Source organism: Passer domesticus, chromosome 1 (assembly GCF_036417665.1).
Source record: "Passer domesticus isolate bPasDom1 chromosome 1, bPasDom1.hap1, whole genome shotgun sequence".
In the NCBI taxonomy this organism is placed as follows: Eukaryota; Metazoa; Chordata; class Aves; order Passeriformes; family Passeridae; genus Passer; species Passer domesticus.
Genome location: NC_087474.1, coordinates 23,287,673 through 23,307,997, shown reverse-complemented (window position 1 = coordinate 23,307,997; position 20,325 = coordinate 23,287,673). Strand labels below are relative to the sequence as shown.

Genomic DNA, 20,325 nt, shown 5'->3' with positions numbered 1-20,325 from the left:
CCATATATGTTTTAATTTAATTTTTCAAATTTTCGACTGCCTCAGGCACCTCAGAATAATAGTTTAATTTGTCCAGGTTTGTAAACATATTCTTGCGCTAAACCAAGAAAAAGAGTTGCATGCAAAGTAACTAAATCACAAAGATAATAGATTTGACATTGTAAATCCTTCATTAGCTCTAAATAAAGCAATCACCAATTGAGAGATATTTTTGCTTCACAGGAATGACAGAAGGGGCTGAGGTGAAGTAAGGATGAACAAGAGGAAACAATTCCAAAAGTGATGCCGTCATTTTCAGAGCAGAGAGGCTCTGTAGTTTTCCCCCGTTCAGTGGAAAGGTCTTTGTCCAGGCAGTTGAACAGGTGATGTTCCCTGTACTGGAGGTGGCTGTGCAGCTGATGAGGTGCTGGAGTGCTCCTGCCAGCAGTGAGCCTGGACAGAGCAGGACAGCACTACAAGAAAATTGGGGCCAGCATAAAAGTTCCATTAATCTATTGTGCTCAGCCTATACAAGGTTACTCCCTTTATTCACGTGACAAATATGATAAAATTGATTGCTTTTGGATGTATGAGAAGGATGTGTTACATTTCTGGAATGTTACTTTTTGCCCTCGCCACACCAGACTTTCCTTCCTTTTGTTTCTTACAAAGGATGGGGGAAAAGTGAAGGGTCAGGAAAAACAGATTCTTTCCATTAAAACATCAGGCTGTCTAAAACTGACAGTTTGCTAGGTTAACTTACTTGCGACATCTGACCCAGCTCCAACTTCACTGACTCCCAAGCAAGCCACAAAATCACCAGCTACAGTTGGTACGAGGAACTGTTTTTTCAACTCATGAGAACCAAACCTGCAACAATATAACGAAAAAAGTAGGATATTAAAACCCTATGAAGGTAAATTTTATTCAGAAGTTAGTTACAAATTTTGTTCTTCCCACACAGTGATCAATTTTCTTATAACTAGGTAAAAGCTGTCCCAGAGCCAAAAGATAGAATAAATACCCTCCAAAGCTGTGATTCAGTCTTCACCAGAAGCGCAGTCACAATAATTTCAAAGAAGTTTTAAAAAGCATTCAGGCATCTTACTCCAACAGAAACGTGTGGTCTAGATGGCCAAAATCTATCTTCATGGCTGTTACTTTAATAGTTCCAGATCTAAATAAATATAACCCCTGAGCGTTCCTCTCAATGCTCCTGCTCTACTCTGCAACCAACAGGATGGAGGACTTGCTGGTCTCTGCTGTTCTGCACCATCTCTTTGCCAGGTTTTAGTGGTGACTGAAAACTTTTGACATGTGATGGCCACAATCTGCAAATACCTCTATTTAAATTATTTCTATTTCACAACTACATTTAAATGACACAGTAAAATGCATTAATGCTTCTTCCAGCTGTTCCTTTATCTCCACAAAAATAAAAAAGGAAACAGCAAACTGTGGATGGTATTTTAACACAAAAATTTCACTTGGGTGTATTTAAATTCAGTTAAAAGGCACACGCTGTTTTCCTGTTGTTTAGAAGACTGCATCCATTCAAGATATGCTATATCTCATTTCATGCTTGATTTTATCCTAATTAAAATTCACTGAATTCACTGATTTCTTCTTGCAGTGTGAACAGTGAGTTCATGATCTAGTTCTCAGACCTTTCTTGTGCCACTGAAAAATTCCTTCGGTCATGAAATGTCTTCGGTGTCCAGGAACCCATAAATTCAAGTTCCTCCTCAGCCTCCTCTTTGTTGTGAGGCTTCTCAGGTCATCATCACCCCTCACCTCCTTAGGCTCGCTGGGGCCTCCTTCTGAAACATTGTCCCACTACTTCCAAAGGGGCTTGCCATTCAAGCTAACACTAAGTCATGCCCTCCAAACAATCCTGGTCAAAGGACATGGGACAGGCATGTGGCAGACACATTTGGTGTGCACAAGGAGCTCAATTCCTAGTCCTGTCCCTGCTGAAAATCACAGCAGCAATCCCAAATAAATTCAACTAGCAAGTCTGGAGTGCCGACTCCTTCCTCTAGCATTCTAGAGCAAAGTACCCATGTCTGTTAGGCAGCAAACTTTGTTTTCTAATTTTCCATGGGGCCTGATAAAGTATGGCTAGCTGCACATTCATCATCAAAAAAACCCCAAACAGCCCAACCAACAACATGGAAAATCAGATTATGAGAGCAGATAGTGGTGATTTTTGGCAATGCTTTCTAATGCTTGAAACTTTGCTAACCTTTAGCATTTCAACAGAGGATTTTCACAGCAAGAACTTTGCTTAGAATAATATTTTGGTTTGATGTCTTTCTTTGTTTGGAGTTCCAGAAAACAGTTCAGTTCTTTCCAAAAATGTGATTATAGATGTTATTTTGCAATCAAAAAAAAAAAACCAAATTGGTTGGGCAACAATATCTTCAGAAGATGGTAGGTCTCTATGCCTTGCAGGAGACAGCTAGCTTCTTGCTCAGCTGCTAGCTTTTGTGTTAAAAACATGCCACTTTTGTAAAATTCTACCCATCTTAAATTTGCTTACTATTTGCCTATGAACAACTGGAAAAAAAAAAAAAAAAAGGAAAGTTCACTGCCTACTGCTGAGATTAGCAGCTCTAAACTGATTTGGTGATGTGACACCCTACAGGCATGTCTATAAACTCTGGGAAATGTGTCTTATTCACTGCCTCAGCTAGGAGCTGTTTTCTCCACTCTATTTGTAAGCAAGAAGGGCACTATTATATCTGAATGCATTTGAAAGACCTGGCAGAAAGTTAAGTTCCAAGCCATCAAAGGTCAGATCACTGCAGCATTTTCTATTTAGTTCTTAAATTTAGAAAATCTTACTATTTCACTCAGGGGATTGGGAATTACAGGAATCACATTCATGGAGTTTGTAGGTACACTCAATGTGTGCAGCATGAATGCTGAACAAAGCCCAAATTTATGAAAGCCAACAAAAAGCTACACAGGCTTTTTTAGGGTTTGATGGTTGATTCCCACATTATTGTTTGATTTGTGCAACAATGCATAGCCAAGACGCAAAATCTGACTTATCTCTATGAACACGTTTAGAATCCCCACAGCACACAGATACTTTTAAAGAAACCATCCAGGACATGGGTGCCATTTGAATCCATGACCCAGGACAAGCAGTTGGTCTTCCCACACACAGCATGAGGTAAAGATGCACGCAGGCAAAATTTCTTGTAGCAACCAGCTTTCTCTTTTCATTGCCAAGTTGTACTTTTACATGTGGTGGTGGTGGGGAGGCATTGTATAAATAGCCAGTGGAATTGGCTCAGCAGTGGAGGAGAAATTCAATAATGCAGATACAAATTCAATTAAAGATTTTATCAAGTTAACAACAATTTCAGTCTTATTTTCCAAGAACTTCCACTTTAGGATTTCACTAGCACAAATATGCATAATTTTACTGTTTTACTACAGTACAACAGAGTAACAGAAGGCCAAAAATCTGCAGTGGAACAAAATCCCATTTTCTTTTACCGACAGATTTTCTTTAAACCCCTAAATAAAAGGTTGTCATGGGGGCAAGGTAGTACTGTCTGAAGTCTTTTAAAATACTATTCTTATTCTCAGTTGGACTATAGCTAAGCCACTGCTGCAAGAGACATACTGAACTCCTTGCATTTAGCAAGCTTTTCTTGCATTATGTAAAGGAGAGGAGAACTTTAAGAAAAATTTGTTGTAGATGAGACCTCCAGTGAGAGCCCCTAAATTTAAAATTCATAGCAATTCGAGGGGGGCAGGAGGGGGTTTATATTCTCCATTTCAGGAGAGGCTCCTGCCTTCCTTAGCAGGCACCTGTCTTTCCAAACCAAGACAGGGAGGAAAAACACACAACAAATCAGATTAAGAAAATGCAGGAGCCTGAATGATAATACGTGATTAAAATGGGTACACTGATGCAACTGATGAGAAAAAGAAAAATTATTAATTGCCTAGAATGAGCATAGTTAGGAAGCATGATATATGTGCTACAACTTTAGGACTGACACCTTGCAAAGCTGGAAAAAGAGCAAGTAAATTATAAAGCAGAATTAGACTGATCCTAATCATTACAACTAAATGTATCCTTAGTATTACTGCACTGGGATATAAGAAAAAATAAAAACATGAACAAACTGGATTCTGGAATTAAATTTTTTAATTGGTTTTGGTACCAATTTTTTATGTTTGTAAACATATTATCTACTACTCAACAAGGTTTATGTTTTAATATATAATCAATATAACTCAACTATTAAAAAAAAAAAAAGAGACAGTATTTTCTCCCCTAAAGCAAACTGAGAGAAGTAGAGAATAGGTTCTTTCCTCAGGCATTACTGAGTAGCAAGTAGGCAGTAAATCTACACAGTATTGTTTTTTTTCTACTCATGACAATTGGGTTTTAGGCTAAACCAAACTTTCTGAAAATTACCTTGCAAGAGCAGGGGTAGCCATGCCAGTTTGCACTCCAATGGCCATGGGAATACCTCCACAATGGATATTTCCCAGCTCTTCTGCCACTGCAATATTATAGGAGAAGTCCAAACCCATGCCGCCATACTCTGAGGAAAAAAGAAATCTGTGATTCTCGTATTCTAGACTGGCATAAGCAACGAGAAAAACAACAAAAAAAGATTTTACTACTGCAAGGACTTGCCAACTGCCATTTAACTGCTAATTTTTAAGTATTTGACAATTACCAGCTTCCCTTTCACAAAAGCAATACCCCATTATTCTCTACAATACTGAGAACTGAATTGAGAATGACACCTGCTCTAATTATCAATGTGCACATCAGGTCACCTCTGAGTATCCTAAGCAGCCTCATTACTTTTATTGGAAACAGCAGGAAGAAGTGACATGCTGTTGTAAATGATACCAGAAGGCAAAATTATTCTTTCCAACAGCAAGGTCATATGAACAAATCACACCACAAGGTAACAAGTGCTTTTATTTCCCCATGATAGCACCTGACACCCGCTCTCATCACACATTGCAATCATCTTTCTCAGACACAGCAGCCAAGTCAGCACGGACCACGACCACACACAGGTCATGTTTCTATTCTAAATCACTGCTGTAGCTCAAAATTCATGTTAGATACAACTGCAGTACTGAATGCATTTATTCCACACTCTGCACCCAGTCTGTGCAGTCATTAAAGCACTCTTGGTTCACAGGGAACTGACAACCTGGGGTGCTGGCCCAGTGCCAGCACAGCCCATTGCTGCCCCTTCTCCTCCCAACATTCCAATCTGCAAATTCAATTAAAGAAGAAATTATTCTTCACCTCATTCCCATGCCCAGTGCTGATAAACCCACTACACAGTGAAGCACAGAAAAAGACTACATTGCTATGATGGATGAGGTAATTTTTAGCTATATTAAATAGCTTATAGTCCAAAGGAAATACAGTGAGAAAGTGAAGGTTAAGGTTACTACTTGACGTCATTAGTTGACTGAGCAGCTTTGATTAGATAATGTTGTCTTTTTTTTTTTTTTTTCTTTTAGCTCTTTTGAAGACTGGCTAAGAAAATTTCAAATAAATAGATACAGACCGTCACCCCTCACACACACAATAAGGGGCAGATGACCCTTGTCTGTTTTCACTTGCTGACCTCAAACACTGAGTACACCCTTCACTGACCTGCTCTGAAGTTTTCAAAAAACACCATTAAATAAAGGTCAAAACACCACAGTGCATATAAACATGAGGCTTTGCATGCTATCATCTGTTTCCTAAACCCACAAAATCTACCTTTGTGCATCCTTTCTTTGCTGAAAGGAAAAACACAACAGGAAAGGATAAGCATAAAGTTCTGTTTCCAAAAAACATTTCTCCTTAAGTTGTACTGAATAGTCTAGACTCTCAGAATTATAAAACTGCTGCTTCTCAAAGCTTTTGCTTGGAATGTTTTTTTAAAAATACGCACAAAATTAAAGTTCCTGCTGGGAGCTTAAGCAGTGTAATGAAACATCAGCAATGTGGAAATGTGTTTAACATAACCAATAATTTAATTTTCTTGCCTTTACACAGCCCGTATCAATAAATAAATGTTCTGAGGAACAGTAAGGAATGTATGTGCATGCAAAGGCAAGACTATTTAAAGAATCTGTCATGAGAGATTTTGCTAATTTGGTATGGATCTATAGCGGAATTATAATAGACAACCTCATTTTTGGCACCTCACAAATCCTTTTAATTAGATTTTTTAGATTTTATTTTAAATTGACCGATGCTTTTATTGCCAGACTACTGTTATTACTGATTTTATCTTTAGTTTTGTCTACCAGGCAGTTATATTCCCATCTTTCACTTAAATTTCACAGACCAAAACCTTAGTTTCTTGATTTATCCAAAGTAACTTCCCAGGAGGTATGTTATGCACAAAAACTGACCCAAAGAAGGGCTACTTTATCCAAGTGGACAGCTTAGAGACATTCTTTGTGCATACCACAATCCATTGTATTTTGTCACATAACAGATGCTTCTTGCTCTCATTTGAGATAAATTACTAAGCAGTACACTGTAAAAACAAAATAATGCAAAAGGCCAACTTTTAAAGGAATAACAATGAACGGATTTCTGACCAAAGGGAATAAAGGAGCAGAACGAAGCTTTGAGAGCTGGAGGTAGAGAGGGAAGACCTGCCAGGAAAAGAGATGATAAAATCCCAAGATTTTATAATCTGGGGATAGATAATGCAAGAGACTACCACAGATGCAGGCAGGAAGGGCAGAAGCAAATGGTAAAACCATTAATCAGACCACACCTAAGTTTTCATCAGTTCTGTTCCAGGAGCCAAGAAGCTAAAGTTTCATGGAAAAATGTGAGTGATTTGATGGACAATGATAGAGCATGTCTTTTTGAGCCCCGAATACTTGATCGAGGTGAAGATTGATTTGTCAGAGCAGTGTGAGCCATTATATCCCTGGTATTTCAGGTAACTTAGGCCATGGCTAAACACACTTGTGTCCCATCTCTTTGGAGAACTGGCCCTCCACACTGAGCCAGGCTGCCAGTGGTGTCACACACACCATTAGCAGGCAGTGCTGGCTACAAGCACCAAAGGAATTTCCTCTTTTCCTCAGTTCCTAGTGGCAGCCTGGTGCCCACAGACCCACTGCCAGCACTCCAGACAGAGATTTTGGGGCTGGTGTGAGCACATTTCCCTCCATGTCATGGGACGCAGCTCTTAATCTGAGACAAAACCACCAAGCCATTCTTATTTCCATCTGCTTCAGTGATTATGGTAAAAGGTTCATGAAATTAATGTTCAATTTTGATTTGGAACAGAACTTGGGAATAACTCTTTTTGGAAGAGGGAAGAACTTTCTGGAATAACTCTTATTTGTGAAAAAGGCAATATGCTGGGGGTAGTAGGTTTGTATTTGCAGTCTCATCAACAAACATCACTTCCTGGAAATATCTTTACTATGATGTAATGCTAATAGGTCAATTAAATTTTAATTCAGAAGAGCCTAACACCATGCCTAACACAGGAGCGAAAATTTTGGTGAAAAATACACAGTGAAAGAAACCAAATCAATTCCAGACTTGATTGCTTTAGAAAACATACAAACATACACACACACACACACACACACACACACACACACACACACACAAAATAAGCAGCAAAAAACCCATACCAAAAAACCTCCAAATCAAGAATTACAAATATTTAAATATTCACAAGTAAAAACATTTCTGGGGTAAATATTTCAGTTTACTTTAAAATGAGATGAGGGACCTTTAGAGAATTGTTTGGCTACATTACCATTTTTAATTTGCATGAAAATAAAAATAACAAAGCACAAAGTAGATTAAACTAGGCAAAAAGTCTAATGCACTATTGCTTTTATAGCTGAAAACAGGCAGAAAGAGACAACTCAGCTATGTTCAAATTGTTACAGTTTTGATGATAATAGCACAACTTCCAGCTCTTAAATGGGCTAATACAATATCACATTGTTGGATGTCAGGTTCTTTTACAAAGCAATTAACATATAAGGCCCAAAGCAGAGAGCACAGAAACATACAAATAAATAAAGATTCTGCACTGCAGCCCATGGGAAGGACCCAAGCTGCAGGAAGGAAAAAGTGTGAAGAGGAAGGAAGAGCAGAGAGGATGTGCTATGTACTGACTACAACCTCCCATCCCCATCCTGCTGTGCCACTGGGGGTGGGGACTGAGGTAGATGAGTCAGGAATGAAGAATGGAAGATGAACCTGGGAAGAAGGGGAAGACGATGGTGGAACATTTTGTTTTAATTTGCCTTTGCTTCTCACTACACATATCTGCTTTAACTGGAAGGAAATTAAAATAATTTTCCCCCAGCCAAGTCTGCTTTTTACTGCAATGGTAACTGGGGGCCAGTCTCCCTGACTTTCCTCGACAGCCAGGCCTTGGCATTGTATTTTCTGCCCTGTCCTGTTGAAGAGGGAGAGTGAGTTAGTGGTTGGCCAAGATGAACCCACCACACCATGGTCAGTATATTAACCTATTCCTTTAAATTGGATCTCTGCTTTTCTACTAATCACCACCATCACATTATTTTAACATTCCCAACCCACAAAAGCTCCTTATTTTATACAGATCAGCAAAATTTACATGCCATGTTTGTAGATCCTGGCAGTGGAGTAGGAATCCAAAAGAACACAGCGAATCTTAAAAAACATTTGTTTTAAAAGACACAAGTGTACATTCTACTAAATCTGACAATTTAGGGTATCAGGAATATTACATATGAATTCAGGGCAGGTGGCACAAATGATGCCCAAAACTACAAATAAAAGAGCAAGACATGATCTCCAGTTGCAACATGCCAAAAGAGAAGGACTTCTGAGAAGACCAGTTGGAAAAACAAAGGCAGAGAAAGTCTATGAAAAAGGAGTCATAAAGGCAAATGAGAAGCTGAAGTCTTTCATATAATCATTTCACTTTTGTGAAGACCAGGGCATTCCTTGCCACTTGTTCAAGATCCCTGTTCCAATATGACTGTTCCATGATGAGACTTGAAGTTTCTAGTTAAAAATTTGTAAGAGTTTACAAGTGTCTCTACTTGGAATTTGCTTCTGAACCCCATCTAGTAGCTGTTAGTGGGAATGACAATATCTGTGGTATCCAGAACTCCATTTTAAATGCTTATATAATTTATCTTGTTTGCTTACATACTTTCCAAAGTTTCAAAGAAGTGTATCTACACCAAAGAAAATCACTCAGTATTATTTCTACTCTGGGCATCTACCACAGTGCAAAAAAAACCCCCAAATGTGTGCTCTCATATTTGTCAAAGACAAAACATTAATCGAATCCCAGTTTGAAGACAGGTCTGAGAGACTCCTATATTTGACATTAGGATGACAAAGCTAATTGCTAGTTTTCATCACAGCCTACAATTTTAAATCAACAGAAGTAAAATTTAAGTGTTGAAACCTTATTCACCTGTCATAAATATGGTTCAAGAATTTCAACTCCAGAGAAGTACAAAGAACCTTGAATCTACATAACTGCAAATGTCATCAAGTAGGACAGTACAGAAATCCATATCATAGTTCCTTTCCTCTGCTTTATATTGAAGGAATTTAAAGAATTAGCAAGGGTGCACTCTCTGTCCTGTGTAATTTCCCATAAATCCATTCTGAAAAGTTGAGACTGATGAAGTTCAGAAAACACCTCCTGCCTTCTTGATTATTTGCTTCTGGACGGGTGTAGAGGAAAAAACCTCTCATTAAGAGTAGCAGAAAAACTGTGAGTCCACTTTAGCCTTGTGGGGATTAAGATATATGTGGTTTTGGGCTATTTCCCCCCCAGATCAATTCACAAAAAAATCAAAACAAAGCAACAAACTAAAAAAACCGACAAAGGAAAAACCTCCAGACACAAATAAACCATTGCAACAGATGCAAAGATCCTTTTAACAGATTACCTTAGTAAGGGAAACCAAACTCCCTCAGTTTGAATGAAATTTTGTCCCAAACCAGGAAAAATTATAGTGCTTCATTATTTTATTTGGTTGATCCTAGAAAGATCACAGTCATCTTCAGCACTTGCTCTCTCCCAGATACTACTTAATCCAAAAATTTCAAGACAGGTAAGGACTTATGCTGCTAACCAAACTTTTAGTATCACTTATGATCCAGTAGCCCTTGGAAAAGGAAAAATATGGATTGGTTTCTCATTACTTTTCAAGCACTCATGGTTAGCAGCACAAATACAATCCCAAGAGCAATTAACAATGCAAAATGTGTGTTCCTGCAAAACTCCTTCTGTATTCTGCATTATTCTGCACTGTATTCTGTATTCTGTTCCTTTTTGCTACAGAAGTCATCACAGTTGCCACCACAGAAATGAAATTTACTGAGGCAAATAAGGTGATTGCAGACCAGATCAAGACTGGTATATACTGTAAAATAAAGGAGAAACTTTTCACACAGTGTAAGGATAAAAACTCTCCTATGACACCACCACAAAATACCACAGAGGAACTTGGCAGTGCCTGTGACTGAGCAGATAAATACCACCACTGTGCAGATAAATGTACCACACAGACCTGGCCCCAGCTATGGACAGCATGGATACATTTAAAAAAGGTTCAAAGCTGTATAGAACACTTTAAAAAGCCAGAGCAGTATATTCTAAATCACCAAGCTGCCAATGCCTGCACTTGCTACCATCTTATTGCTAAAACATCCCTCAAAATTTTTTTCAAATTTTCCTCATTTTCTAAGTGGTTATGCAGAATCACCCAGTGACACTGAGTTAGCAATCACATTTGCATAAAACTTTGAACTCAGAAGGTTATCAGAGCTTTTAAAAACAGTATCACACAAACCCCCAAAAATGTGTGCAAACAATGCTATGGGGAAGGAAAAGCTAAGCTGCCCAGTACAATAGAATAAAATGTACACATGGCAACATAAGACACATTAACAATGTAAAAGATGCAGCAGCCAAAAAAGAAAAGAGGAGAAAGAAGATCCAAAGTGCACATAGCGCCAGGCACCAGCTATTGCATCAACTCCAAGCCAGAGAAAAACTTTAAGCAATGCCTGCTCACAGACTCCTCAGGTGTCTTTTGCCTGGAGTTTTAAATGGAGCTTATTTCCCCCCAACTCCGCTCTGATACAACATCTGTTCCAAAAAATTGGAATTTAATCAAAATAGCTTACAGCTTTTTCTTTAAGGTTAAAGAGCACAGATCTCAATTACTGTACATTTGAAAATGTCAGTCAAACTAAATGCCACAGCAAAAAGAAAATGAAATCAACATCAAAAACACACAAAATGAAGTCAAGAAGTATAAAGGCTGACTATCACCCTTCCTGAGTTTCAGTGGAAAAGCTGTGTTACTTCTCATCAGGATTCTCTTTGGGAAGGAAACTCATAAACAAATCATAGAATGCATTTCAAGGATATCACCTTTGCAACCTGCCTGTTGCTTGAGGTCAGTCAACCAGCAACAGCTGCCAGCCTCCTTACGTACAACCAGCACACACGCTGCTACCAGCAGGCTGCCAGCCTGCTCTAAGCTCTGCTTGCAAAGTAAGTTCTCTGAGTCAAGTGTATCCAGCAGTGAATGCTTGTTCTCTCTCGCTTAAAGGTGGCCACCCTTCTGATGATCAGGCCACCACTGCATCAAATCCTTCAACAATATGTGTGTCCACTGCAGTTCTCCTGACACATGTCAGCCCTCAGAGGCTCTGAAATCTGTCATCAGCATCTGTCAGCCCCATGTAAAATGTGCACTTCCTCGCAAGAAAATGTCTGAATGGCTGCTCAGCTGTCTTAGACATATTTGTTCACATTGAACAGGTAATAATTAGTCCCACACCTGTACAAGGATGAAGCAGGTATGTATGTGTTGCTGGTGCTTCTATTCAGGACTCGTCCTCTCACATGACTCCCACAAATTCCTACAAAAAGTTTACGTTACTCTGCATCATGGCAAATTTTCTTCCAGTAGGATCTTAAGTGTGAATGCACAAATAGACAGTATAAAGAACATACAGTAATGCACAGACATTCAACCATCCATAGGTCAACAGGGAAAGAAAATGGGAATTGACTTATCAATGGGTAACCAACAGAGATACAAAGAACAAAGAACTCCAGTTTAAGCACAACAGAGAGAAGAGTAACAGGACTGAATACAAGTATGTACATTTGTAAGGAATTTTTAAAAGCTGCATGAAAAGGAGTCACTGTACTCAGTTTTGTAGCTCTCTATGAACAAAAAGCAGACTTACTGCTTTCAATTTTTCAGGCATCCAATTTATATAATTCCTTTAAGGTATCAGGATATACAGTCAATATTAAAAACATAATTCTGTTTCTTCTGAGTTCCAAGTAAATAAATAATTAAACTGAGAAGCAATAGTAAGTGATTTAAGGATTACAGATTTATTACATTTGCTACTTATTGAAACTTCTACGCTAAGATTTAATACAAAGACTAAATATTTATCAGCTGAAAGCTATGTTTAATTTTCTTCCCTACAAAATCTTTTTATTTCAGTCCAAGATAATAAATAGCTTGTTGGAAATTCACATTTTTCTGACATGAAAACTTTAGATATTTAATATGTCACACCGAAAGACAAAAATTTTACTAGATTACACTTTCTAAAAATTGCAATCTACAAATGGAATTATAAATTGAGAATTTTAATTTTGGGCATGGGGGGAGAAACTTGAAATAACGTAAAAAAAATAAATCATCATGTGTGCAGTGAATAATGAAATAAACTTTGGACATGCTCTGGAGCAAGCCTGGCCAGCACAAGGGTTTTAGTTCAGTAGCAGCAAACTTGGAACAGAAGTGCACTGCAGGACATTTCCACAGGAATTCCCAGCACAGACTTAAAGGACTAAATTAATTTCCATTAAAATTTCCATTCATGGCTGACTTCTTAAGTCCTCGAGATATTGGGGTCAGATACTAAGAAAAAGATAACATGCCATCCTAGAATGCCTGCCACATTGCAGGTCAGCATAGTCCCAGCACAGCCACAGCCAGCAGATTATTAAGGAGACATCCATCAAGTAATGCTGCAGCCAGAAGCACACCCTCTGTGATTAGATAATTCCCTTGTTTATAAATTCTCTTCAGCTGGCAACATCTGCATCTGCACACTGACACAGCCTTCAGCTCCTGGGCTCTGGCAGCTCCCAAGCACCCACCGTGTGGGACAGCCCATCGTGCTGCTGGAGCACCTCCAGAGGTTTCAGTTCCCAAGTACAGCAGAAACCAAAGAAGACCATCTTCTGTATTTGTGATTGTTGAGAAACCTGACTGGTTTTGAAACTGCTTTCTGTTAGCAAAAGCAAAGCAATAAAAGAGTATTTCTAGATCTGAGCAATGGATTTTGGTGAGCTCTTCGAGATAAAACCCAAATTTGCAGTTTTCCAGGAAAGGCAATAGGTTTGATCTCAAATGGGGAATAAAAGTCAAATAAAAATTAAACTATTTGATTATTTTTATAACATTAAATTGTATGCTTCTGTCAGGTAACTTTGGTTTTTTTAAAGACACACAAAGGAAAGATCAGAATAAAAGCCACTTCTGGGGTAAAAATTAAAGCATTTTTGCAATGTCAGAACAATACCTTTACCTTCATTTTCTCCAATAAAGTCAATATTTCCATAAAATGGATATATTTCCATGCTTTCTCTATTCTTGACAATTTTAATGGAGAAAAAATTTCATTGGCAACTTTTATTTAGTTTAAAGAATGTGGATAAAGGTTTTAAACCATATTTATAGCTGCAAATATCTAGGTAATTTCTCATTTTCGCTATGATTCTGTGTGCATCCTTGTCCTTAAGATTTGTCAGCCAGACTGTATCATGAAACAGATTATTCCTCTCTGTTTGTAGAACAGCTGACACAACAGGATTCTCATCTAAACTGCAATCTCCAGTGTGAAATATGCTACTCTACTATTTTTATTTATGCTGACATTGCAGGTGTGCTTTGTATGTGCTACTGGCCAAAACCGAAATGATTTTCAGTACAGTGCAAGCATACCACAAATAAAATTCCCCATTCAAGATTATTTTCTTCAAAAGGACCTTCTACTCAGAGTGTTATATTACTTCTATAAGCATTTCATCACACAATGTTGTCTCCTCCAAGAAATTATTAACATTATTGAACAGGATTATATTTTTCTTCTTATACATTTAGTTCTGAAACCAGCAACAAATCAGCTCACAAACCAATGAAAAGCAGGCTGTTCCAAGGGGGAATAACAGCACCCTGCTGCAGACCAGATAAAATGATAATACAGTTTGCAATAAAAATGACATCAAACTGCCTATTACACAATTACCAGTGTAACCCACTGGGGTCCATAACATACCTACGATTAACCTAGGGCAAAAGGGAACAATGACATTGCTAAAGAGATGAGTTCAGACTGAGATGAGTTCAGAAAAATAACAGAACCTCCTCCCCAGAATATCCCTGTCGCCTGCCTTGATTCCCAATCCCACCTGAATTATAATTAATGATCCTAAGAATCCATGCACCCAGTAGTTAAGTACCCTTTTGCTATATAGTTTAGCTGTAATTTTTTACAACAGAAATAGAAACAGATTTATCCATAGCAAATTAAAGTCTACAGCAAGGATGCATTTGCACCAGTTGCTATTTAAACACTTAAGACTAAAGTCAGATCTCTCCCAGTTGTGAATATACAGGCCATTCAGGAACCCAAGAAGGGTTCACTCCTCATCTCAGTAATTTACTTTTTCATAACTAGCTATACAACAAATTTTATTTCAAATTCTTGTTCTCAAAATATCACTCTAGAGTTACATAGCAATAAATGTGATTTTCATATTCAACATACTGAATATGTGGTGACATAGTAAATTTTAAATTAATCAAATTTCATTGTTTTCTCCATGAAATTCTGAAAGGCAAATTACATTAAATCAGCACGTGCATTGTATTATTACGGAATGTCCCTGAAACTGAATTTAGAATATTTATATTTTAAAATAAAATAAGCAAAACAATTTTTATTGAGGGGAAAAAACCCACCTTCTTCATAGAAATTCAGAAATTATTCCAGGAGATATTTAAAAAATAATCTCAGAAGTATTGGCAAATACCTGAATTATCTTTATGGCTCAATCATCTAGCCAATAACACACCTTCCTTTCAAATTAAAACAAACAAACAAACAGAAAAACAACAACAAACGAGGGAGGCTAGAGTCCCCTCCACCTTCCACCTCCCAAGGACACAGATTTTCCAGTGTCATCATGCTTTTCCTCTCCCACACATCTACATGTAGACAAAAAGTGAGAATGATGGGGGAGGGAAAAGTAGCCTTTTCATGCAGGAAAAAGCTTTTGTCCAAATTTGCGACTAATGTTTTTAACTGGTCTTGTATGAAGGAATTTCCATTAGATCCATCTAACTGCAAAGAATTTTTAAAGCACTTGCAACCATCCATCAGACACCTGCGGTTTATAAAGTGTTATGTGTACTGTTTCTAAACAAGTAATTGAAACATGTGAAATAAAAAATAAAATGCCATGCAATTTATTGGCAAGTAGTCTAAGAATCTCCAAAAACAAAACACACAATTAGAAAATTATTTTATTATATTAAGGATCCTTGTCATGTTTCTGAGTTACATAACTTTCCATTCCATAAAAGGCACTATTTTAGAAGGACACCCAATAGTCACAAACTATTTGCCTAATTTTCACCTGTGAGCATCTGTCACTGCAGGCTTCTGTGGCCATGAGACCCCAGTGGGCAGGACAGGCCTGTAAGAAAAGGAACTGAAGAGGATTTTATTACCATAAGCACCTTTTATCACAGTTAGCCATCTCAATGTGCAGCCACTGTAAGTAAGATTGCTGATGAATCCTTTGTTTCATGTGGTCTCCTGGACATTTCTGTTCAGAGACAGAAATATTTTTCATCACCTCCTTGTTACTCTGAAACAACATCTCCAAACAGCTTGCTGATAAGCTTTCCATTATTTCAGAGGCACCCTAAAGAGGCGCTGGGCTAAATTTGTTTCCTCATGTGTGGGCAGCACATGACACAGGAGGTGACTGAGGCTGCAGGGATCATCCTGCTGACACACAAAGAGCCCACTGCTGCTGGACCCTTGGAGTTCCCCTGCAGCTCAGACACTGCGGGCTTTCCCTGCTGCACAGTGGAGGCAGCAGATGTGCGGATGTCTGTCCTGGAATGGTTCTGGCTTAAAAAATGGTTCTGGCATTTCCAGCACACCTCTTGAATCTCACAGTTCTGCAAGAATACAGCACGGTCAACATCTCTGAGTACCCTTAGTCTGGAGGAGACACCAAGCCCACACTGACTCAGACTGTCTTTATAAACTGCCCAGGGGCCAGGGCAGCTGTTCAAGGGTGCAAAGCAGCTTTTTCATGATCAAAGTGCAGAGAGAGATGCTGAAGAAACAAAGTGATATATAAGCATCTGTTATGTGAGCCATTCTGAAGCTTCTGCAGTGTCTCAGACAAAATTATAATAAATGTATTACAATTTATGAGCTTCATGATCCTGAGCATACTGCACATCCTTTCAGTGCTGCATTATTATAATCCTTTTCCTCCTTAAGAACTATTTGCTAACTCATTATGATTAATCCAGTGCATAGCATCTCTCAGCATCAGGTAGGCCCAAACTGAGTGATTCTGGCAACAGCAAATTAATGGTGAGCAAAGCAGCAGTGACTCTGCCTCCTTTTTCCCAACTACATCATTCTACAGAACCATAAAGAATGAGAAAGCCCACACCAAAGACATCAATTTATGCTCAACTCTCACCCTATGTTTAAAATAGTTGAGGAAAGGACAAATACATTGTTCATTGAATAGTGAACACTAAAAATTAGCATTAAGATTTAAGGCCATGCTATACATCATTGAAGCATGAACAATTATGAACATGATTGTTCATAATTACATGAACAATTCCTCACTTGTAAAGCTGGAATTTTCTTTCCATTAAAAAAAAAAAAAAAACAAAAAAACAAAAAAAAAAAAAAACAAAACCCAAAGCAACCAACCAAACAACAGCAACAACAAAAAGGGAGAGGGAAGTGAAATAAGTTTTTCTGTCTGGAAAAGATCACAGCATCTTCTAGGCTACAGCCTCATCACTTCAAATCAGGTGACTTAAAACAAGTAAAATATTAATTAAAGTATATCTTGTATCTCAAAAAAATTCCAACACAGAAGCAAAGGAAGAAAAGGAGCTTATTTATGTTAATCTCATTTATGGAAAAATTGTATAGCTGTAATGACTGAGCTTCTGTTTTTCTTACACCACCAAGCATCAATAAAAAATTGATTCTTGTTTGAAATCTCTCTCAACTATGGTTAATCCTGTTTTCTAAATTTTGGAGTAGCACTGCTAAAGTATGAATTAAGAGCAATTAACAAAGCAAGACAGAGGAAAAATGCAGCAAATACAAATTCACCTAAATAGCATGCTAAAAGACAGACCTTAACAATTACATTTTCAAACCAAACCATGCCACTGTTCTCTGCATTTTAAGGAGGTTTACATGAAAGACTAGATACATATTCCTGTTGCACAAATTTTTCTTACGTGTTAGAAGTACTGCCATGGAAAGAAATAGAAAATCCCACAAAAGAAACCCCAACCTTTTACCATTTTAGGGAAATTGCTGTTTGGAAGCTTTGCTGCTGCAGACTGAGGTCACCCACACTAATGTTTTACCACTGGAAAATGTATTCCACTTGCAATTTAATTGCAATTCACTCTGTGAGATTTGGCTTGCTTCTGACTTTGTGCTGGAGTGGTTAGTGCTGTTGGAGTTCTGTTTAATCTTGCCCTGCAGTTGCAAAGATGTGTGCAGCCTGTCAGCTTCCAGAAAGCTTTAGGCTAAAACTTTAAGCAAAAGAGAAGAACTAGCAAGTTTTACTGTGTTGGAAGGAAGAGATACAAGAGACTGTCACTCTTATTTGAAGATGAATATACTTAAGTAACCAAGCAACAAATTTTGATATGATTTTTTGTTTGTTTTTCATCTCTCAGTGTATCCTTCCATGCCAGCTTTCCAGAGCTAAGATGTGTCTTCAGACAAATCCCATTCTCTGGTTTGTGTTTTCCATTCTAACCTGGGGTGAAAGTGCTCTCTAATTTCTTCCACAATGAAAAGTCTTTATCAGTGTAAATGCAGCTTTGGGCACTGTGCTTCACTCAGTCCTGTTTCTTATGCTAATGAAGATTTATCTTCTTTATCCCACATACAGGATGTTTTTGGAATATCTTAGCAAGATGAATGGGCCTTATCGATCTGATTGTTTTGTTGATTACAAACACAGAAAAGGTGGAAGAATCCGCACCAAATTCATACAGATTTTACAGCAGGATCAGAAGACCTTTTTGTTTAGCCTGCCAGCAATGGAGAATGTGCTGCAACAAGGTTATATAAAAACTAATCATATTGAAATTTAATTATTCCAACTCTTTCCCTGTTGACTCAATTTTTATTTTTTTCATCTGACCTCTAGCTAAGTTTCTCAACTGCTGTCAACAACAGCCACAGTGCTGTGCTCTGCCCAGTGCTAAGCAAAAAGCCCTCAGCTCCCCACCCTGCCTTGCTGCCTCCCCATGTCTTGATGGTCAGATTCCACTTAGAGATACAAGGCAGTACCTGCTATGAGGTCTTTCCTGCTAGGGAAGAGAGAGGCCAAACAGTTGTACTTCTTGTGTGCTTTAACTGGAGTTTCCTCCTGGAAAAAGCAAACAGTAAGAAAAAGCTTTGGAGGCAGGTAGAGACTGGAGAAACAACCCAGCTCCACCACTCAGAGGAACTCAGCTTTAACAGACCACAGTTTTTTATTGCCATCCCTTAATAATCTTAAGGGATAATAGTAATTATCCCTCTCATAATCTTGTCTGGTATAAGAATGGCCTCCATGGAAATGGGCATGTACAGGACAAACCTAACAAGTGGGTGAGGGCTCACGGCTCTACAGAGACTGCAACCCCAAAAGGTAAAGGTTTGGGACTTTCACCAGCTGGGACTCTCATTTTCCTTATCCCACAGTGAGGACTGGTTTGAAGGTAACAGACTATCGCTAAGTGTGAACTACATCTGCAAGCAGAAATCAGCAGGAGAAGGGTTTCTGACTCCTGGAGCAGCCACAGCTGTCACACTGTAGAGCTGCCAGCAGCTCTGCTGTTATTCCAGCCTAAGCATAATTTGTCTCTGGCTGCTTGTTTCCCCATCCCTCAGCCACACAATCACAAGTGCCCGGAGCAACACAAGAGTTATGAAATAACCAGTAGTAAAAAGTAGCAGATTGTTTTAAATTATACCACAGTGTCCTTCACTGGTTATGCTATCTCCCTGCACAACACAGGGGCCCCCACTTTTAACTATAAGAAGGATACTTTTTAAAATGAATTTGTAAAATTTACACCAGCTCTTTAAGAACCCTTATGGCATGAAAGTGTGCTTCCACTTTAAAGTTCCCTTTTTTCCTAATTCTAATGGCCACCCTACACACTCTTTAATGAGTGTCACCAATCCCAACAGGGATGTCTGAATAATATAAAACCAAACTAGATGTGTATGAAAAACCTTCTGTCCCATACCCAAACTCTATATAGAAGTTTCATATTTGTCTGTTTAATACTCTATCTGGGTCTTTTACATGACAGAATAACAGAAGACATAAACAAAATCATACCAGTTTTGGTGGTTTGTTCCCCAAGATTTGCTTTAGAAGTGTTTCCATGGCATACACTCTAACTTCAATGTGACTTAACAAGCTGTCTAGAGGGAGCAGTGTGAAAACTAAAGACTGATGGTTTCCTTACTTATCTTTTTCTGCTTACAGTTGAGTTTATTTTCTCATTAGCATGATAAATGACTTAACATTTTTCACTACTTTCAATGATGATATAAGCCAGGTTGATTTTACAAAGACACAGAGAAAAATTTTTTTATAAAATAAATGTATATGTGATTGAAATGTGTATACCAACTAATTTGCAGTCAGAAATGGTCTTTTTGCCTGTTTGCTAATAGACAACAAACTTATAAATGTGCTTGAAATTGTTTAATAAACACTTTTTCTGAACAAATACATGGAGGTTCTTAAGACAAGCTGCCTATTAGCAATACCAACCTGATTTTTTTCCATTATTCATACTCTTGCACTGTTCACTGAAAAGAGACTTATTTATTTCTGTCTTATCTATACAGATGCTCTTAACAATGATTAAAGACTTGAGGACATGAGAAAGAAAGCCAAGAACCTCTACAGAAGGTCCCAGAAGACTGAGTCACAGCATGTC

The 20,325-nt window shown here is 38.1% G+C and overlaps 1 protein-coding gene across 5 annotated transcripts in view; it reads right to left on the bottom strand.

Annotated features, from left to right (window-relative positions):
- LOC135294700 (probable acyl-CoA dehydrogenase 6) overlaps window positions 1–20,325 on the bottom strand; it is a 75,752-nt gene that overhangs the window by 25,935 nt on the left and 29,492 nt on the right. For all 5 annotated transcript variants that reach the window (XM_064410305.1, XM_064410334.1, XM_064410323.1 and 2 more), the window contains 2 exons: window positions 4,424–4,553; window positions 743–849 (listed from right to left, as the gene is read on the bottom strand). In XM_064410305.1, the coding sequence (XP_064266375.1) occupies window positions 743–849; window positions 4,424–4,553 (237 nt within the window). The remainder of the gene's footprint in view (window positions 1–742; window positions 850–4,423; window positions 4,554–20,325) is intronic.